Here is a 20,355-nt window from a genome sequence, read left to right as displayed (position 1 = left end):
GGTTTCCGGATAACTCAAGAACGCTTGGGACTACGATCATGAAAGTTGATAGGATGGTTGGTCATAATCAGCAGATGACCCCTGTTGATTTTGAGATCAGTAGATCAAAGTTCAAGGTCACAATGACCCAGAACAGTTAAACGGTTTCCGGAAGATAACTCAAGAACGCTTGGGCCTAGGATCATGAAAGTTGATAGGGAGGTTGGTCATGACCAGCAGATGACTCCTATTGATTTTGAGGTCAGTAGATCAAAGGTCAAGATCACAGTGACCCAGAACAGTTAAACAGCTTTCAGATGATAACTCAAGAACGCTTGGGCATAGGATCATGAAAGTTGATAGGGAGGTTGACCATGACCAGCAGATGATCTTCATTGATTTTGAGGTTAGTAGGTCAAAGGTCAAGGTCTCAGTGACCAGGAACAGTTTCACGCTTTGCGGATGATTACTCAAGAACGCTTGGACCAAGGATCAGGAAAGTTAACAGCTAGGTTGGTCATGACTAGCAGATGACCCCTATTGATTTTGAGATCAGTAGGTCAAAGTGCAAGGTCACAGTGACCTGGAACAGTTAGAATTTGTCCGGAAGATAACTTGAGAATGCTTGGGCCTAGGATCATGAAACTTATTAGGGAGGCTTATCATGACCAGCAGATGGCCCATATTGATGTTGAGGTCAATAGGGTCAAAGATCAAGGTGCACAGTGACCAATAATTTCTGTTCCTTGTGCAGTTACTAAATGCATCAAGGGGGCCATTCCGTGTTCTATGAGCTCTTGTTTCCTTCAATTGGCAAGAGTATAGAAAAGGAACAGACTTCCAGAAATTTTCATTCCCTAGCGGAGGCAAGTTTTTTGGCGCAATGTTTAGATAATTTACATATCAATGACGAACAAAGGGCAACATTTGTGCTTTTCTTTTCTACTTAACATACCTAGAATAGGCTGTCTAACTTCAGAACATCAAACAAACATAAAAAACGCGTATATTTTAATAATTGAGTTGTTTTGTAATAATGAAAGCTCAATGCTGTCCCGTAGAACTAACTAACAATTGGTCTGCTGGAACGGAAGTGACGTTTCGCTTTCCGCTGTCTCGTTGTTAAGTTCCGAATCTTCTTCTTCTTGTTCCATACATACGCCTAATTTGTCTTGCAATAATGATAGTGATTCCCAATTAAATCTGGTTTCTTGTTCGTCCTGAAATGATACCTGTCGCGTAAAACATGCTCCAAGCGACAAAGGTTTCGACGTCTGCTTCTTTGTGGTAGAATCTGATAAAATAAAAATATAATCTAACTGAATAATACAGTAATTATTATTAGCAAAACTTAAATTGTTTGAAGTACAAAATAAGAAACGTGGACATGCACCATATAGACCTTGACCCTATGGCATCAAATGACCCTTTTTAATCACAAAAGAAAAAGTTATTCCCAGACCGGAATTTGAACCGCGACCCCTCTTTTCAACATTACAAAATGTAGAGTAGAACAATGTTTTAGCCCATTGCGCCACAGTGGAACTTTTAAGTCTGCAAATTAATTAAGTTATCCCATTTCAAAGTAGCTATTGACAGAAACCATTTTTCTATTTTTAATAACAATAACCATGACCTTGATCTGAGTGACCCCCAAATACATTCCCAACCTTTTGAAAAAAGCTATCTACGCACCAAGTTTACTGACAATAAGTGTACCCAAACTAAAGATATCAAGCGAAGCCACTTTTCTAGTTTTAGTAACAGTGATCACAAATGCAACCAAAAGTCAGTTCTTCATATAAGCTTGCTACACACAAGTTTGCTGACAGTTAGTCAATCCTTTCTAAAGTTATAAACCGGAAACCACCTTCCTGATGATCACTGTAAAAAATCTATTGTGAATAACTGTGACTTTGACCTTGACCCTATGGCATCAAATGACTATTTTATAACAAAAAAAAAAGACAGACCGGCATATCAACTGCGACCCATCGGTCCACATTACAAAAGGTATATTAGACCAACACTCTAGACGACTGCACCACGAAGGGTTTTTCTAATTATGGAGGTTAACCTGGCCTGGAACGTAATGCCACTGACCCCATATATATTTCTAACCCTGGTTTTCTATAAGCCATATAAAGCTACAATATGTACATATATGCCAAGTTTAACTTCAATACATCAATGCAAACTGAAGCGATTGAGCAGAAACCTTTATTTTTCTATTTAGTGACCTTGACCTTGATCTTAGTGACCTTATGCAATTCCAAACTACGAAGAGTTTTTCAATCTTATAAGAGTAGTCACTTTGTCATAATCTTGAGTCAGAGACGAGTTCTTCAGTCTTTCCTAGTAGTCACTCTGTGATAATATCGAGTCAGAGACTAGCTCTTCAGTCTTACCAAGAAGTCACCTTGTAATAATCAATTTTGAGTCAGAGACGAGTTATCCAATCTTATTGAGTAAATATTTTGTGATAATATCGAGTCAGAGACGAGTTCTTCAGTCTTACCAAGTAGTCATTCTGTGATAAACTTGAGTCAGAGACGAGTTCTCCAGTCTTACCAAGTATTCTTTTTGTGTTAATCTTGAGTCAGAGACGAGTTCTTCGGTCTTTTTAAGTAGTAACTTTATGATAATCAATCTTGAGTCAGAGACGAGTTCTTCAGTCTTACCAAGAAGTCACTCTGTGATAAACTTGAGTCAGAGACGAGTTCTCCAGTCTTACCAAGTATTCTTTTTGTGTTAATCTTGAGTCAGAGACGAGTTCTTCGGTCTTTTTAAGTAGTAACTTTATGATAAACAATCTTGAGTCAGAGACGAAATCTTTAGTCTTACCAAGTAGTCACTCTGTGATAATCTTGAATCAGAGACGAGTTCTCCAGTCTTACCAAGTATTCTTTTTGTGTTAATCTTGAGTCAGAGACGAGTTCTTCGGTCTTTTTAAGTAGTAACTTTATGATAATCAATCTTGAGTCAGAGACGAGTTCTTCAGTCTTACCAAGTAGTCACTCTGTGATAATCTTGAATCAGAGACGAGTTCTCCAGTCTTACCAAGTATTCTTTTTGTGTTAATCTTGAGTCAGAGACGAGTTCTTCGGTCTTTTTAAGTAGTAACTTTATGATAATCAATCTTGAGTCAGAGACGAGTTCTTCAGTCTTATCAAGTAGTCACTCTGTGATAAACTTGAGTCAGAGATGAGTTCTCCAGTCTTACCAAGTATTCTTTTTGTGTTAATCTTAAGTCAGAGACGAGTCTTTGGTCTTTATAAGTAGTAACTTTATGATAATCAATCTTGAGTCAGAGACGAGTTCTTCAGTCTTACCAAGTAGTCACTCTGTGATAAACTTGAGTCAGAGACGAGTTCTCCAGTCTTACCAAGTATTCTTTTTGTGTTAATCTTGAGTCAGAGACGAGTTCTTCGGATTTTTTAAGTAGTAACTTTATGATAATCAATCTTGAGTCAGAGACGAGTTCTTCAGTCTTACCAAGTAGTCACTCTGTGATAAACTTGAGTCAGAGACGAGTTCTCCAGTCTTACCAAGTATTCTTTTTGTGTTAGTCTTGAGTCAGAGACGAGTTCTTCGGGTTTTTTAAGTAGTCACTTCGTGATAATCAATCTTGAGTCAGAGACGAGTTCTCCAATCTTATTGAGTAAATATTTTGTGATAGAATCGAGCCAGAGACGAGTTCTCCAGTCTTACCGAGTAGTCACTTTGTGTTAATCTTGAGTCAGAGACTAGTTCTTCAGTCTTTTTAAGTAGTAACTTTATGATAATCCATCTTGAGTCAGAGACGAGTTCTTCAGTCTTACCAAGTAGTCACTTTGTGATAATCAATCTTGAGTCAGAGACGAGTTCTCTAATCTTATTGAGAAAATATTTTGTGATAGAATCGAGCCAGAGACGAGTTCTTCAGTCTTACCGAGTAGTCACTTTGTGATAAACTTGAGTCAGAGACGAGTACCAAGTAGTCACCTTGTGATAATCAATCTTGAGTCAGAGATGAGTTCTTCAGTCTTACCGAGTAGTCACTCTATGATAATCTTGAATCAGAGACGAGTTCTCCAGTCTTACCGGGTAGTCACTCTATGATAATCTTGAATCAGAGACGAGTTCTTCTGTTTTATTGAGTAAATATCAGACACGAGTTCTCCAGTCTTAACGAGTATTCTTTTTGTGATAAACTTGAGTCAGTGGCAATTTTTACATGCATTTGGTGATGACCGTTAAATATGTATAATTATTTTTAATTTTACTGAGCAATTACTCTGTAGCAAACATGACGAAGATACGAATCCTTCAATCTTACAGAGCAGTGATTTAGAGTGAAGTTTTCTGGAGATTGTTATATGTCAGTGCAAGTATGGCAGTTATTATTGAATGCGATAGACGTTTGAATTCAATGTTGCCTTTAAGGTTAGAATTTGTGCAGATCAACCGTTCAATATTTGGATATGGCAAGTCCGCTTTTCAGATTTCACAAAGTAATGATCTGATGGGGGTGGGGGTTGGGGATGGGGTTGCGGAAAGATCAGTAAGTAGAAGTTCGGCGCATTGTACCTCCCTCGAACCGGGGTCTCTCGAAGTGAATAAGATGTGTCATTCAGAAATGACGTGTCTCACACTGTCTTATAAGTAAGTTCGATTCTTCGACTGTACGCTCCATTCATCTTAAAAGTTTAATGAACAGTTTTTGACATGAGCGAGGGCAGCATGAATGACAGATCTACCTGGGCAAATACATGTTCTGTTTTAATCTGTTTAAGATATATGCATATCTATGTAACTTAGCATTTAAGGATTAAATTATGGCTGATCTGTTTTAAATACAAAGTGAATTATACAACGATTAGGAGAGAGCATAAATCTGGTCATTGGACAGGGGTCAGACAGTAACAACTGGGCTTACTAGTTAAATAATTTCAATTTGAACCACATAATCGCCTTAATCACCACATATATTTAAATCCTGTACGTAGGAATTAAGTACCCACTTGAGATTATTCCAGGAGAGTTATTGCATTAACAACATGAGACGCAATTTTCGCTGATGTCTCTACTTTTAACTTAACCTTTCACAACAGTGGCGGAAATCCAATTCATGTCAATTAGAATGCTGAAGTCTTCCCATCAGTCGGTGCGGTATCGTAAAAAAATCAGTCTATATAAATTTCTGATAAACACTCCTCTGCTATCTGTTGAAGGATGGAGTTTGAGTTATTTAGCCATTACCGTTTGGTTCACCTTTTCAGTAACATTTTTATGACTGGTGACATCATCGGGCAAGTTCTTGATATTAGAAAGGTCTCTAGGAGTGCTTGTAGAATCTTTTTTTATTATTTTTAAAATGTATCTTATAATGCAAATTTTATACTCAAACATGTATAATTCTCGGTGTAAAATTTTAGCCCTTTAGAAATTTCGAGGAAAAAAATGTTAAAAAAGTTAAAGATGGAAATATTGCTTAAAATATGCTAACTAAGATGACCTGAAAATTTTATAAGATGAGAAATTGGCCAAAATACCCTATCTCTGGGTTTTTACTATACTAATGCAATTCAAAACTTAGAAAGATATTTAGTTCCTGTACTCCACCACTGGTGTTCTTTAGAATGTGTTATTGTATATTGAAAGATAAATTAAGATCAAATCTTGTTACGGTAAAAGACGGATCAAACAGTTAATGTCAAGACGGTACAAAGGTAAAAATGAAATCTAAATGTAACGGTCTCGACTTAAAGTTCATGTACAGATGTCTTGAAAGGAGAGATGGGTTGCGTTTCAGGAAAGGTTTCGTAAAGGAAATAAAACATCTGAAAAGTTTTTTACAATAACTTGCTAAAAAGTATGTTTATAAGTACCATACCAGGTAGATAGTCTCTCATCTCTTGGAAGGTGACACCGTTCATCTTACACATGTCCGTCAAAACATCAAGCATATTCTGCAACAATGAAAAACGTGTATACGTTATCAAAGAATAGATGTCTGTAGTTAAAACACTGATTAATTATGAATTTCAATCTGGATTTTAGTCGACAGTATATTAGGCATGTCTGCGTTTTTGTCTGAACTTCTGGGCCTAGCTGTACGAAACTTTAACAGGCTGTTAAACTAACGGTTGGTTAAATTTTGATTCAAAATATTAGTCTTGGTGGCAAAAAAAAAAACTGTTTTATTTATTATTTTTTTTTTTTTAGTCTTGGTGGCAAACACTAGTATGATGTTTTGCTTTAACCGTGATGACTTTTTAGTGATCATAATCCTTAACTCATGCATTTATTTTTCTAAGTCTGATAAAATGTCGATTTGTAACACTAAAAAATAACCGACCGTTAGCTTAATCGCCTGTTAAAGTTTCGAACAACAATGTCCAAGACCTTCAGATCTGGGTTGACATCATCTGCGGCGCTTGACGTTCAGGCCAGAGAAAATACATCACAGCTGTTTTTGTTTCGCTGGGTTTCAGTAGGCGTACTGTAGTAAAACGTCACATGGGAAATGACGTCAATAGCGTCACATTACCTGAAGTCACTAGCGTCACATTACTTCACATCACTAGCGTAACATTACTTCACGTCACTAGCGTAACATTACTTCACGTCACTAGCGTTACATTACTGAGTATAAAACTTTGTAAACATACCTGTTGCTGCTGTGTGATTGTTTCTAACTTTTTTACTTTGTCCCGTTGGTACTTGTTCTTTTTATACATTAATTTAAGTAGAAAGTGGAAGTTATCCTTTACTGCAATAATTAGACCTAAAATGAAAAAAAAACAACAGCAACAGCAGATTAAGGCAAATAGTAAAAAATCTATCGAATATTTAAAGGAAAAGACATAAATTCCAACGAAAACAGTGTTTAGAAGTTTCAAACAGAGACCCTAAGCATACTAGATCTATGTTAAACATATGACTGGTGTTTTAGGACATGTCGCGCTGGCGTGCACGCAGTTAATAAGGCGCATTTCGTACGCATGCCGACGCTCCAAAACGAAGATTTGAAAGTTTTGTTGTGTCGTTTTGTTGATGGCGCATGCGCCAGCACGAAATATAATATTTCGTTCTGTCGCGTTTTATGTTTTATTATGGCACGTTGATAGTTTTGTTTTGTCGCGGTGGCGCACGCGCCAAGACAACACAACGGAACCTTAAAAATTTTGTTTTGGCTTAGGCACTGGACGACACACCGAAATGTAAAACATAAGCCATGGACACACCAGCGCGACATTACAAAATGTCTTAAATTAGCCACCATATATTTACAATAATATTACATATATAGAAATCTATCCATCCACACAATCTGTTCAGCATTGAACACAATTTCATGGTTTCTAGCCTACCACATTTTTTCATGCTAAGTAATAACAAATTCTTACTATTAAGGACTCTGATAATTCTCCAAGGTATCATGATGACAAGTATAAGAACAAAGGATTCCACGGGATAGTTTGTCAGTCCTTCGATATAACATACATCAAGTGTAAACGAAGCTATGACCACTATACCATCAAAAACCTGAAACATATAGAACATGTCAGTGTTTTAGTTAAGAAATAATACAGAGCAGAACTATTAAGTTGTTTCACTCTAGCTTATGTTTTTCATAAAATTCGCAAGTCTCTGGCTTTTAATTTACAATATGTTCACGTAGCTCTACCTTATATTTTACAAACGTTTCGCGTACCTCTGGCTTATGTCTTACCAAAGTTTCACGTAATACTACCGAAAGCTTTACAAACTTTTCACGAACCTCTGGCTAAGCTTCACGCATCTGCACCTTATGTTTAACAAAAGTTTCACGTACCTCTAGCGTATGTTGCACATAGGTTTCACGCACCTCTAAGCTATATATGTTTTACAGAAGTTTCATGTAACTCTAGCTTAAGTTTAAAGTTTCACGTACCTCTAGCTTATGTTTTATAGCAGTTTCATGTGCCTCTAGCGTATGTTCACGTAACTCTAGCGTATGTTTTACAAAAGTTTAACGTGCCTCAAGATTAAGTTTTACATAAGCTTACCGTTCCTCAAGCTTATTTTTTTTAGTAAAGTTTCACGTACCTCTAGCTTCTGTTTTAGTACAGTTTCACGTACCTCTAGCTTATGTTTTAGTAAAGTTTCACGTGCCTCAAGCTTAAGTTTTGCGAAGTTTCACGTTCCTCTAGTTTATGTTTAAGTAAAGTTTCACGTACCTCTAGCTCATGTTTTAGTACAGTTTCACGTACCTCTAGCTTATGTTTTAATTAAGTTTCACGTGCCTCAAGCTTAAGTTTTGCAAAGTTCCACGTCCCTCTAGCTCATGTTTTAGTAAAGTTTCACGTACCTCTAGCTTATGTTTTAGTAAAGTTTCGCGGACCTCTAGCTTATGTTTAAGTAAAGTTTCACGTGCCTCTAGCTTATGTTCACGTAACTCTAGCGTATGTTTTACAAAAGTTTAACGTGCCTCAAACTTAAGTTTTACATACGTTTCCCGTTCCTCTAGCTTATGTTTAGTAAAGTTTCACGTACCTCTAGCTTATGTTTTAGTAAAGTTTCACGTACCTCTAGCTTATGTTTTAGTAAAGTTTTACGTGCCTCAAGCTTATGTTTTACAAACGTTTCACGTCCCTCTAGCTTTTGTTTTAGTAAAGTGTCACCTTCCTCTAGCTTAAGTTTAACAAAAGTTTCACCTTCCTCTAGCTTATGTTTTACAAAAGTTTCACTTACTTCTACCTTAAATTTTACAAAAGTTTCATGTACCTCAAGTATATGTTTTACATACGTTTCACTTACCTCTAGCTTATGTTTTACAAACGTTTCCCATTCTTCTAGCTTAAGTTTTACAAAAGTTTCACGTACCTCTAGCTTAAGTTTTACAAAAGTTTCACGCACCTCTAGCTTATGCTTACGGAAGTTTCACGAACCTCTAGCTTAACTTTTACAAATGTTTCATGTGCCTCTATCTTATGTTTTACATACGTTTCACGTTCCTCTAGCTTATGTTTTAGTAAAGCTTCACGTACCTCTAGCTTATGTGCTACAAACGTTTCATGTACTTCAAGTATATGTTTTACAAACGTTTCACGTACCTCTACCTTAAGTTATATAAACGTTTCATGTACCTCTAGCTTATGTTTTACAAACGTTTCACGTACCTCAAGCTTAAGTTATATAAACGTTTCATGTACCTCTATCTTAAGTTTTACAAAAGTTTCATGTACCTCAAGTATATGTTTTACATACGGTTCACGTACCTCTAGCTTATGTTTTACGAAAGGTTCACGTATCACAAGCTAGCTTATGTTTTAAGAACGTTTCACGTTCATCTAGCTTATGTTTTACAAAAGTTTCACGCACCTCTAGCTTATGTTTTACAAAAGTTTCACGAAGCTCCAGCTTAACTTTTACAAATGTTTCATTTTCCGCTATTTAATGTTTAACAAAAGTTTCACGTGCCTCTAGCTTAAGTTTTACAAAAGTTTCACGTACCTTTAATTTTTGTTTTACAAATGTTTCACGTTCCTCTATCTTATGTTTTACAAAAGTTTCACGTACCTCTAGCTTATGTTTTACAAACGTTTCGCGTTCCTCTAGCTTAAGTTTTATAAAAGTTTCACGTACCTCTAGCTTATGTTTTACAAACGTTTCACGAACCTCTAGCTTACCTTTACAAATGTTTCATGTGCCGCTATGTTTTACAAATGTTTCACGTTCCTCTAGCTTATGTTTTACAAAGATTCCACGCACCTGTAGCTTATGTTTTACAAAAGTGTCATGTGCCGCTATGTTTTACAAATGTTTCACGTGCCTCTAGCTTAAATTTAAAACTTTCACGTACCTTTAGCTTATGTTTACAAACGTTTCACGTTCCTCTAACTTATGTTTTACAAACGTTTCACGTACCTCTAGCTAATGTTTTACAAACGTTTCACGTACCTCTAGCTTAAGTTACATAAACGTTTCATGTACCTCTAGCTTATGTTTTACAAACGTTTCGCGTTCCTCTAGTTTATGTTTTACAAACGTTTCGCGTTCCTCTAGCTTAAGTTTTATAAAAGTTTCACGTACCTCTAGCTTATGTTTTACAAACGTTTCACGTTCCTCTAGATTATGTATTACAAAAATTCCACGCACCTCTAGCTTATGTTTCACAAACGTTTCACGAACCTCTAGCTTACCTTTACAAATGTTTCATGTGCCGCTATGTTTTACAAATGTTTCACGTACCTCTAGCTTAAATTTTAAAAAAAACTTTCACCTACCTCTAGCTTATGTTTACAAACGTTTCACGTTCCTCTAGCTTATGTTTTACAAACGTTTCACGTACCTCTAGCTTAACTTATATAAACGTTTCACGTACCTCTAGCTTATGTTTTACAAACGTTCCACGTACCTCTAGCTTAACTTATATAAACGTTTCATGTACCTCTAGCTTATGTTTTACAAACGTTTCGCGTTCCTCTAGCTTATGTTTTACAAAGGTTTCGCGTTCCTTTAGCTTAAGTTTTACAAAGGTTTCCTGTACGTCTAGCTTATGTTTTACAAACGTTTCATGTACCTCTAGCTTATGATTTATATACGTTTCACGTTCCTCTAGCTTATGTTTTACAAACATTTCACGCACCTCTAGCTTATGTTTTACAAAAGTTTTACGAACCTCTGGCTTAACTTTTACAAATGTTTCATTTGCCGCTATCGTATGTTTTACAAATGTTTCACGTACCTCTAGCTAAAGTTTTAAAAAATGTGTCACGTATCTCTAGCTTATGTTTTACAAACGTTTCACGTACCTCTAGCTTAACTTATATAAACGTTTCATGTACCTCTAGCTTATGTTTTACAAACGTTTCGCGTTCCTCTAGCTTATGTTTTACAAACGTTTCGCGTTCCTCTAGCTTAAGTTATGCAAACGTTTCACGTACCTCTAGCTTATGTTTTACATACGTTTCGCGTACCTCTGGCTTAAGTTTTTACAAAAGTTTCACGTACCTCTAGCGTATACTTTACACACGTTTCATGTATCTCTAGCTTATGTTTTACAAACATTTCACGTTCCTCTAGCTTAATTTTTACAAACGTTTCGCGTTCCTTTAGTTCAAGCTATGCAAACGTTTCACGTACCTCTAACTTATGTTTTACAAACGTTTCACGTACCTCTAGCTTATGTTTACAAACATTTCACGTTCCTCTAGCTTATGTTTTACAAAAGTTTCAGGTATCTCTAGCTTATGTTTAACAAACGTTTCACGTACCTCTATCTTTAAGTTATAGAAACATTTCACGTACCTCTAGCTTATGTTTTACAAACGTTTCGCGTTCCTCCAGCTTAAGCTATGCAAACGTTTCACGTACCTCTAGCTTATGTTTTACATACGATTCGCGTACCTCTGGCTTAAGTTTTTACAAACGTTTCACGTTCCTCTAGCTTAAGTTTTACAAAAGTTCATGTACCTCTAGCTTAAGTTTTACAAACGTTTCATGTACCTCTAGCTTAAGTTTTACAAACGTTTCATGTTCCTCTAGCTTACGCTTCACAAAAGTTTTATGTACCTCTTACTTATGTTTTACAAACGTTTCATGTTCCTCTAGCTTATGTTTTAGTAAAGTTTCACCTTCCTCTAGCTTAAGTTTAACAAAAGCTTCACCTTCCTCTAGCTTATGTTTTACAAACGTTTCACTTACCTCTACCTTAAATTTTACAAAAGTTTCATGTGCCTCAAGTATATGTTTTACATACGTTTCACTTACCTCTAGCTTATGTTTTACAAACGTTTCACATTCTTCTATCTTAAGTTTTACAAAAGTTTCTCGTACCTCTAGCTTAAGTTTTACAAAAGTTTCACGTACCTCTAGCTTATGTTTTACAAACGTTTCATGTTCCTCTAGCATATATTTTACAAATTTTTCACGCACCTCTAGCTTATGTTTACGAAAGTTTCACGAACCTCTAGCTTAACTTTTACAAATGTTTCATGTGCCTCTATCTTATGTTTTATATACGTTTCACGTACCTCTAGCTTCAGTTTTACAAATGTTTCGCTTACCTCTAGCTTATGTTTTACAAACGTTTCACGTTCCTCTAGCTTATGTTTTAGTAAAGATTCACGTATCTCTAGCTTATGTGCTACAAACGTTTCATGTTCTTCAAGTATATGTTTTACAAACGTTTCACGTACCTCTAGCTTAAGTTATATGAACGTTTCATGTACCTCTAGCTTATGTTTTACAAACGTTTCACGTACCTCTAGCTTAAGTTATATAAACGTTTCATGTACCTCTATCTTAAGTTTTACAAAAGTTTCATGTACCTCAAGTATATGTTTTACAAACGGTTCACGTACCTATAGCTTATTTTTTACAAAAGTTTCACGTACCTCAAGCTAGCTTATGTTTTACAAACGTTTCACGTTCCTCTAGCTTATGTTTTACAAAAGTTTCACGAAGCTCCAGCTTAACTTTTACAAATGTTTCATCTTCCGCTATTTAATGTTTAACAGAAGTTTCACGTGCCTCTAGCTTAAGTTTTACAAACGTTTCACGTAGCTTTAATGTTTGTTTTACAAATGTTTCACGTTCCTCTATCTTATGTTTTACAAAAGTTTCACGTACCTGTAGCTTATGTTTTACAAACGTTTCGCGTTCCTCTAGCTTAAGTTTTATAAAAGTTTCACGTACCTCTAGCTTATGTTTTACAAACGTTTCGCGTTCCTCTAGCTTATGTTTTACAAAAATTACACGCACCTTTAGCTTATGTTTTACAAAAGTTTCACGAACTGTTAGCTAAGCTTTACAAATGTTTCACGTACCTCTAGCTTAAATTTAAAAAAAAACTTTCACGTACCTCTAGCTTATGTTTACAAACGTTTCACGTTCCTCTAGCTTATGTTTTACAAACGTTTCACGTACCTCTAGCTAATGTTTTACAAACGTTTCACGTACCTCTAGCTTAAGTTATATAAACGTTTCATGTACCTATAGCTTATGTTTTACAAACGTTTCGCGTTCCTCTAGCTTATGTTTTATAAAAGTTTCACGTACCTGTAGCTTATGTTTTACAAACGCTTCACGTTCCTCTAGCTTATGTATTACAAAAATTCCACGCACCTCTAGCTTATGTTTCACAAACGTTTCACGAACCTCTAGCTTAAATTATATAAACGTTTCATGTACCTATAGCTAATGTTTTACAAACGTTTCACGTACCTCTAGCTTAAGTTATATAAACGTTTCATGTACCTATAGCTAATGTTTTACAAACGTTTCGCGTTCCTCTAGCTTAAGTTTTATAAAGGTTTCACGTACCTCTAGCTTATGTTTTACAAACGCTTCACGTTCCTCTAGCTTATGTATTACAAAAATTCCACGCACCTCTAGCTTATGTTTCACAAACGTTTCACGAACCACTAGCTAAACTTTACAAATGTTTCATGTGCCGCTATGTTTTACAAATGTTTCGCGTACCTCTAGCTTAAATTTTAAAAAAACTTTCACCTACCTCTAGCTTATGTTTACAAACGTTTCACGTTCCTCTAGCTTATGTTTTACAAACGTTTCACGTACCTCTAGCTTATATTTTACAAACGTTTCACGTACCTCTAGCTTAACTTATTTAAACGTTTCATGTACCTCTAGCTTATGTTTTACAAACGTTTCACGTACCTCTAGCTTAACTTATATAAACGTTTCATGTACCTCTAGCTTATGTTTTACAAACGTTTCGCGTTCCTCTAGCTTATGTTTTACAAAGGTTTCGCGCTCCTTTAGCTTAAGTTTTACAAAGGTTTCCTGTACGTCTAGCTTATGTTTTACTAACGTTTCATGTACCTTAAGCTTATGATTTACATACGTTTCACGTTCCTCTAGCTTATGTTTTACAAACATTTCACGCACCTCTAGCTTATGTTTTACAAAAGTTTCAAGAACCTCTAGCTTAACTTTTACAAATGTTTCATTTGCCGCTATCTTATGTTTTACAAACGTTTCACGTACCTCTAGCTTAAATCTTAAAAAAAGTTTCACGTATCTCTAGCTTATGTTTACAAACATTTCACTTTCCACTAGCTTAAGTTATATAAACGTTTCATGTACCTCTAGCTTATGTTTTCCAAACATTTCGCGTTCCTCTAGCTTATGTTTTACAAAAGTTTCGTGTTCCTCTAGCTTAAGTTATGCAAACGTTTCACGTACCTCTAGCTTATGTTTTACATACGTTTCGCGTACCTCTGGCTTAAGTTTTTACAAAAGTTTCACGTACCTCTAGCGTATACTTTACACACGTTTCATGTACCTCTAGCTTATCTTTTACAAACATTTCACGTTCCTCTAGCTTAATTTTTACAAACGTTTCGCGTTCCTCTAGCTTAAGCTATGCAAACGTTTCACGTACCTCTAACTTATGTTTTACAAACGTTTCACATACCTCTAGCTTATGTTTACAAACGTTTTCACGTTCTTCTAGCTTATGTTTTACAAAAGTTTCAGGTACCTCTAGCTTATGTTTAACAAACGTTTCACGTACCTCTATCTTTAAGTTATAGAAATATTTCACGTACCTCTAGCTTATGTTTTACAAACGTTTCGCGTTCCTCCAGCTTAAGCTATGCAAACGTTTCACGTACCTCTAGCTTATGTTTTACATATGATTCGCGTACATCTGGCTTAAGTTTTTACAAACGTTTCACGTTCCTCTAGCTTAAGTTTTACAAAAGTTCATGTACCTCTAGCTTAAGTTTTACAAACGTTTCATGTACCTCTAGCTTAAGTTTTACAAACGTTTCATGTACCTCAAGCTTAAGCTTCACAAAAGTTTTATGTACCTCTTACTAATGTTTTACAAACGTTTCATGTTCCTCTAGCTTAAGTTTAACAAAAGTTCATGTACCTCTAGCTTATGTTTCACAAAAGTTCATGTACATCTAGCTTAAGTTTTACAAAAGTTCAACATGTATCTCTTATGTTTTACAAACGTTTCACGTACCTCTAGCGTATGTTTTACATACGTTTCACTCACCTCTATAGTTTATGTTTTACAAAAGGTTCACGTAATTTCAGCATAATATGTTTCATAAGTTTCGTTTGCCTCTAGCTTATGTTTCACAAAAGTTCCAAGTACCTCTAGCTTGTGTTTTACAAACGTTTCACGTACCTCTAGCGTATGCTTTACATACATTTCATGTATCTCTAGCTTATGTTTTACAAACGTTTCACGTGCCTCTAGCTTAAGTTTTATATAAGTTTCACGTACCTCTAGCTTATATGTTTTACAGAAGTTTTAAGATAAATAAAAGTTTCACGTACCTCAAACTAGCTTGTTTCACAAAAGGTTCACGTAATTTTAGCATAATATGTTTCATAAAAGTTTCATGTGCCTCTAGCTAATGTTTCATAAAAGTTCCACGTACCTCTAGCTTGTGTTTTACAAAGTTTCACGTACCTCTAGCTTGTGTTTCACAAAAGCCAATCCATGACAGAAAATTCGGAACAGAGTCTGAAATGCATTTGCATTTTAATAAGGCAAAAAAGGCCGACATAAAAGATTGTTAAATGAATGAATAGTGAAAAACAGTCGTTGTCTCATCCTGATGCATCGCACAATCGACAATTATGAGTTATATTATGGTCTACAGAAACATACACATATAATTTGTTTCATATCAAAGCAAACATTTTAATCTACAATGAATATAAATAAGCAATTAAAACTGTGTTTGAAAGATTTGAATGTTAAATTTTCAATTATTTTCCTGTGAAAACATCAAAACTCTAAAATCATATCTTATCACTTGTAAGCCGTATCTTTTTCATTTTATAGTAATTAAAATCCTAGCTTTCGCGAAGTATACTTTCAAGAAATAAACAAAAACGCTAAAAAGCGAAAATTAATCATTCGCGAATGTTTCTGATATTGCAGTAACTTACAAATAGTACTAAAATGCCTAATATGGTAATACTGGCTTTATGGAATGCGTGTGATACAAGTTCTTCCATGCTGTGAGCTTCCTCCTCCAGAAAGTGCGGGTCGTCAGAGTCCTTGAACACTGGTAACCCGGGGTCATGAACACCTGCATCTATACTCGGAGAGATCACAGCATTCTGAATCAAATATACAAATACTGCATCAGTGAAAACATGTAAATGAACTCAGACCCTACGTCAGTAAAGTTTTAGCGTCAGGAACATTTTACTGATTAAGTACGTGACACGAAAACGGAAGTACACAAATGGTAACAAGTGTACACACCTTATTTTATCTCATTTAAATTCAAAATACCACAGAAAGCAATTACATTTTTTTCCTAGGAACTTTAACAAGATCTCTCTTTCAGTGCAGATATATAGACAGCTTAGGGAACAACTGCTACTGTTGCTCTAAAAATCTGTTAATCCCAAACTGTAATTGAATGACGCTGTCAGGAGACACCATTATATTTTAAATGCTACTACTGTAGGATAGGGCATGGTCTTGTTAAACCTCGTGGACTTCAAACTTGCAGCGCACAGGAAGAAGGGTCAGAAGAAATAAACTAGTATTAGGTAGAGCCAGCGGTTGGTTCGGTAGACGGGGCACTAGGTGTTTAATTATCAAAGAGGGAGTTGATTCGAATCAGGCCAATGCAATACGAAGAAAAATGACGTTTTTGGATTAGTTTGTTTATTAATTAACACCATAAAAAAAGCGATAATATTGCAAGCAAAGGGAGGAAATGAAATACCCTTATACTTCGTGTAGTCTTGCTGAGATCTAAGTACGTTAGGTTCGAGTCACAAATAAGTTTTGTTGTGAGAATTTTGTTGTAGAACTTGTGAGTATCATGCACTTGGTAGCCAGCAAACTGCTCAGGATGCCGATCTTTTAACAGTTGGTTAAACTGTTCCATCGTGTTCTCCGCAGTCACGATCATTTCTGGAACAGAACGTAAGTTATTCACTAGGCAGATGCACATCGTTGTGAAGTAAATTATTCTTGTATGAAAAGGCATAACCAGGTCCATTTACACTATAACAAGGGTAATTAAAATTTTATTGAAAGAAATTATAACCTAAGTATTTAATTACACAGTCATTCACGTTAGTAACGTAAAAAATTGTTTTGGTGACGTTTTTCATGGAAACCGTCGACAGGTCACTTCTTCCCAAGCTGAAAGCACCATTTTCATCATGAACGAAAGACAGTTTACGAAGGCCACTATTTTTCATTAGGGGTGATCTTTCTAGACAGGCCTCGCTGTATTTAATTATCCGTCAAAATTAAGTAAGTTCATCATGAAGCCCTATACGGAATGATAATTTTCTAGACATAACTTACTTTTTATGAAGTAGACATCCAGGATAAGTTCACTAAGGACCAGAATACAGTCCAGGCAATTTAGAATAACAACAACCAATAATACAACACGGCTGTGTAATATCTCCTTGCCGTACTTCCGGAACCTGCACGAGAAATTAGACTATTAATTAGTTCTTTATATATTGTTGTCAATGTGTTATACACAGGTGTGCTAAATACGCAATTAGCTCTCGGGATTTTGGAATCAAGGTCAGTCACCTGCGGAAACTCTCAGTCAGACAGTCTTTTAATAAGAAAACATACTCTGCATCCACAGCTGAAATTACTATTTATATAATCCTAGAATAATGGTCGAACAGCTGGTGATAATTACTAAGCAATGATAAAAGCCGAAATCCAGTTCCAAGCACAGTGTCAATATTCTACATTACACCAAACTTGTGATTCCAACAGGAACTGCTGCAAAAATGATTGTCAGTCATAAATTTACAGCAACATTTATTCTCACAATGTACATTGGGTCATATTCGTGATTTTATTTAAGTTATTTTTTGTGAACGCGATCAACACATTCCTGAATATTAAACAGAAATTAAATGATACACAGCTAGTTCGAGTATCGATGACCCGAGTACTATGGCCGAGCCGAGCAGTTTATGTGGTCCTCGTCCGTTATCTTAACCCTTACCATGCTGGACACTATTAATTCTACCTTTGCGACCAGTGTAGATCATGATCATCCTGCACATCCGTGCAGTCTGATCATGAACTGCACTGTTCGCTGTTCAGTCAGTATCTTTTTGGTAAGCACCCCTTTTAAAAGTTAATGGTAATGTCCAAATTGGAGGAAAGACAAGTTCATTATAGACATTTAGCAAGGTAAGGGTTAAAATTTTGGATTGTTTGAACCCCTGAATAACTCGAGCGCTTAACTCAATCCCTTGCGACTTCGAGAGATCGGTGTCTCTAAAAGATAAGAATCAGCTACGAACAACGCGAATTAAGAGGTTGTCTGTCAAATCGTGAAAATTAAGTGACGCAAAAATTACCTAATTAACAACAGTAATGTATAGATCATATATCATACCTTTGGAGCTTAGACTGAGGTTTAAAGTTGTCTTTGTGCAGGTGTTTCTCAAGGTAATCCTCCCATACGGACAAAGTCCGACTCTGTCTGGAACTGAGAACATCTGCTGACACTTCAGGCGTGTCCATTTCCTTCTTCCAAGCTTTTTTATATCCTAAATCTTTAACTTTTATATCCGTTTAGTGAAAAGTTCTTTATTTATTTCAGATATCTCAAATTATGACAACACGTAAAAGGAATAAAACGAATTGACGGAGATTTTAACTTGATAAAAAAGCTGTATAAAGGTGTTCATCTCTCAGTCTAACATCAAGAACTTATTCTTTCATATCTAATATTTGCTTTCATGTATATTCCGGCAAATGTAACAAATTGTTCCGTTAGAGTAGTGTACACGGTATGCGAGTTCATGTTTTCCTACCAGTCACCCAATTAATATAAGTTAGAAGAATATGTAGACAATTAGCTATGATAAACTGTGCGTCACTTTGTAGTTGTTTTTTTCTTGATCTATGACGGACACAACTCCGTATGGATACAGAGACTAGAAAAACTCGTTCTGAACGAGTGCAATATTTGTCAAAAATGTCGTTCTATGTACATGTAATTGAAGTCAAATAATTTTGTACAACGTTTTTCTATAACTAACAGCTTAGATATGCGACAAATAGAAACGTAACGTTTCTGTTACTTACCAATCTCGTGTTTGGAACGTATGAACGTGACGTAAAGCACTAGGAAAACCTTCCGTGCGTGGCCAAAAACGTTACTCTGTACATTATATAGGTTTATGATATTTCACAGTGAATTTTGATAAAAATGTACTTGTCATGTAGGCGAGAGTGGTTGTCACTGCCTGTCAGAACGTGGTTCTTCTACCATATATATGCGAGACATTCACTTGGTATAACTGTTAATACATTCCCTCAGTTACTTATTTTGATTAATTACGTTTTCATGCTGCAAGATTGTTCACTGATGTATGTACAATTACCACATACAGGTTTCCGGTTCCGTAAAAGTTATACTGAACGCTCGTGCATAATATAGTGTCCACGAGTAAACTTCGTTTTTCTTCCCGTTGAGTAACATGCTCACACAACCCGAATCGCTTTACAGCATCTTATGTAGGAAGTTCAAACGTGGGCAACCATAGCAATGAGCCGCGCTGCGTTAAATGGCCCGTCTGTCTAAATTTTCTAATGATTACTAAAACGAAAAATATTTTGCTTTGCATTTAACCAATCACAATACATTCAATATGGAGGAAGTACTTCCTAGCCATTATGCATTAAATGGGGAGGAAGTACTTCCTAGTAATAATGCATTGAATATGGTGGAAGTACTTCCGAGCCTTAATGCATTAAATGTGGAGGAAGTCCTTCTTAGTAATAATGCATTGAATATGGAGGAAGTACTTCCGAGCCATAATGCATTAAATGTGGAGGAAGTACTTCCTAATCATAATGCATTTAGTATGGAGGAAGTACTTTCTAGAGATAATGCATTTAATACGGAAGTACTTCTTAAAGGCTTAATTTCTTTAATATCAGAAGTACTTTCTTGTCATAATGCAAAAGAGGAGGTACTTCCTATAGTCATAATGCATTTAATATTGGAGGAAGATTTTCCTAGAGCCATAGTGTATCTAATAATGGAAGAAAATAAACTAGTCATAATGCATTCAACTTGGAAGAAGGAAATTCCTCATGTCATAATGCATGCAGTATTGCAGGAAGTACTTCTTTGTCATAATGCATTTAATGTGAGAGGAATTACTTCCTAATAATAGTGCATTTAATGAGAGGAAATACTTCCAACAGGCATAATATAATAATACAGGATGAAATAATTTCCCACCATTTATGAAATAATAACTTTGGATAGTGAACATCAATTTTTTAAAGAGATTTCTTTGTCAAGGTTGTCTCACATATACATCAAATAAAATCACTTTGTGTCCTATCTGCATATGACTGATTGTTCTATGACCCAAACACATATTAAGAAT

The 20,355-nt window shown here is 35.7% G+C and overlaps 1 protein-coding gene across 1 annotated transcript; it reads right to left on the bottom strand.

Moving 5' to 3' along the window:
- Window positions 1-981: 981 nt before the first annotated feature.
- On the bottom strand, window positions 982-19,540 carry LOC123537192 (uncharacterized). Its single transcript, XM_045320824.2, has 9 exons — window positions 18,345-19,540; window positions 17,276-17,400; window positions 16,683-16,873; window positions 15,889-16,062; window positions 15,404-15,457; window positions 7,371-7,509; window positions 6,633-6,748; window positions 5,855-5,930; window positions 982-1,273 (listed from the first exon to the last, which is right to left on the bottom strand). Exons 1-9 carry the CDS (start codon window positions 18,470-18,472, stop codon window positions 1,047-1,049), a joined length of 1,230 nt encoding a protein of 409 aa, XP_045176759.2. The 5' UTR covers window positions 18,473-19,540; the 3' UTR covers window positions 982-1,046.
- Between the last annotated feature and the right edge of the window lie 815 nt (window positions 19,541-20,355).

The sequence above is a fragment of the Mercenaria mercenaria genome, chromosome 17, assembly GCF_021730395.1.
Source record: "Mercenaria mercenaria strain notata chromosome 17, MADL_Memer_1, whole genome shotgun sequence".
Classification (NCBI taxonomy): Eukaryota; Metazoa; Mollusca; class Bivalvia; order Venerida; family Veneridae; genus Mercenaria; species Mercenaria mercenaria.
The sequence above is the reverse complement of the archived record's forward strand: the minus strand, read 5'-3'. Positions and strand labels throughout refer to the sequence as shown.

Bases quoted from the DNA above. Each gene is read 5' to 3' on its own strand.
- LOC123537192 (XM_045320824.2), bottom strand. From the start codon at position 18,472: ATGGACACGCCTGAAGTGTCAGCAGATGTTCTCAGTTCCAGACAGAGT. The intron at 17,401-18,344 runs GTATGATATATG...TTTCTCGTGCAG, and splicing joins CCTCAGTCTAAGCTCCAAAG to GTTCCGGAAGTACGGCAAGG. The intron at 6,749-7,370 runs GTAAGAATTTGT...TTTTCATTTTAG, and splicing joins AATTATCAGAGTCCTTAATA to GTCTAATTATTGCAGTAAAG.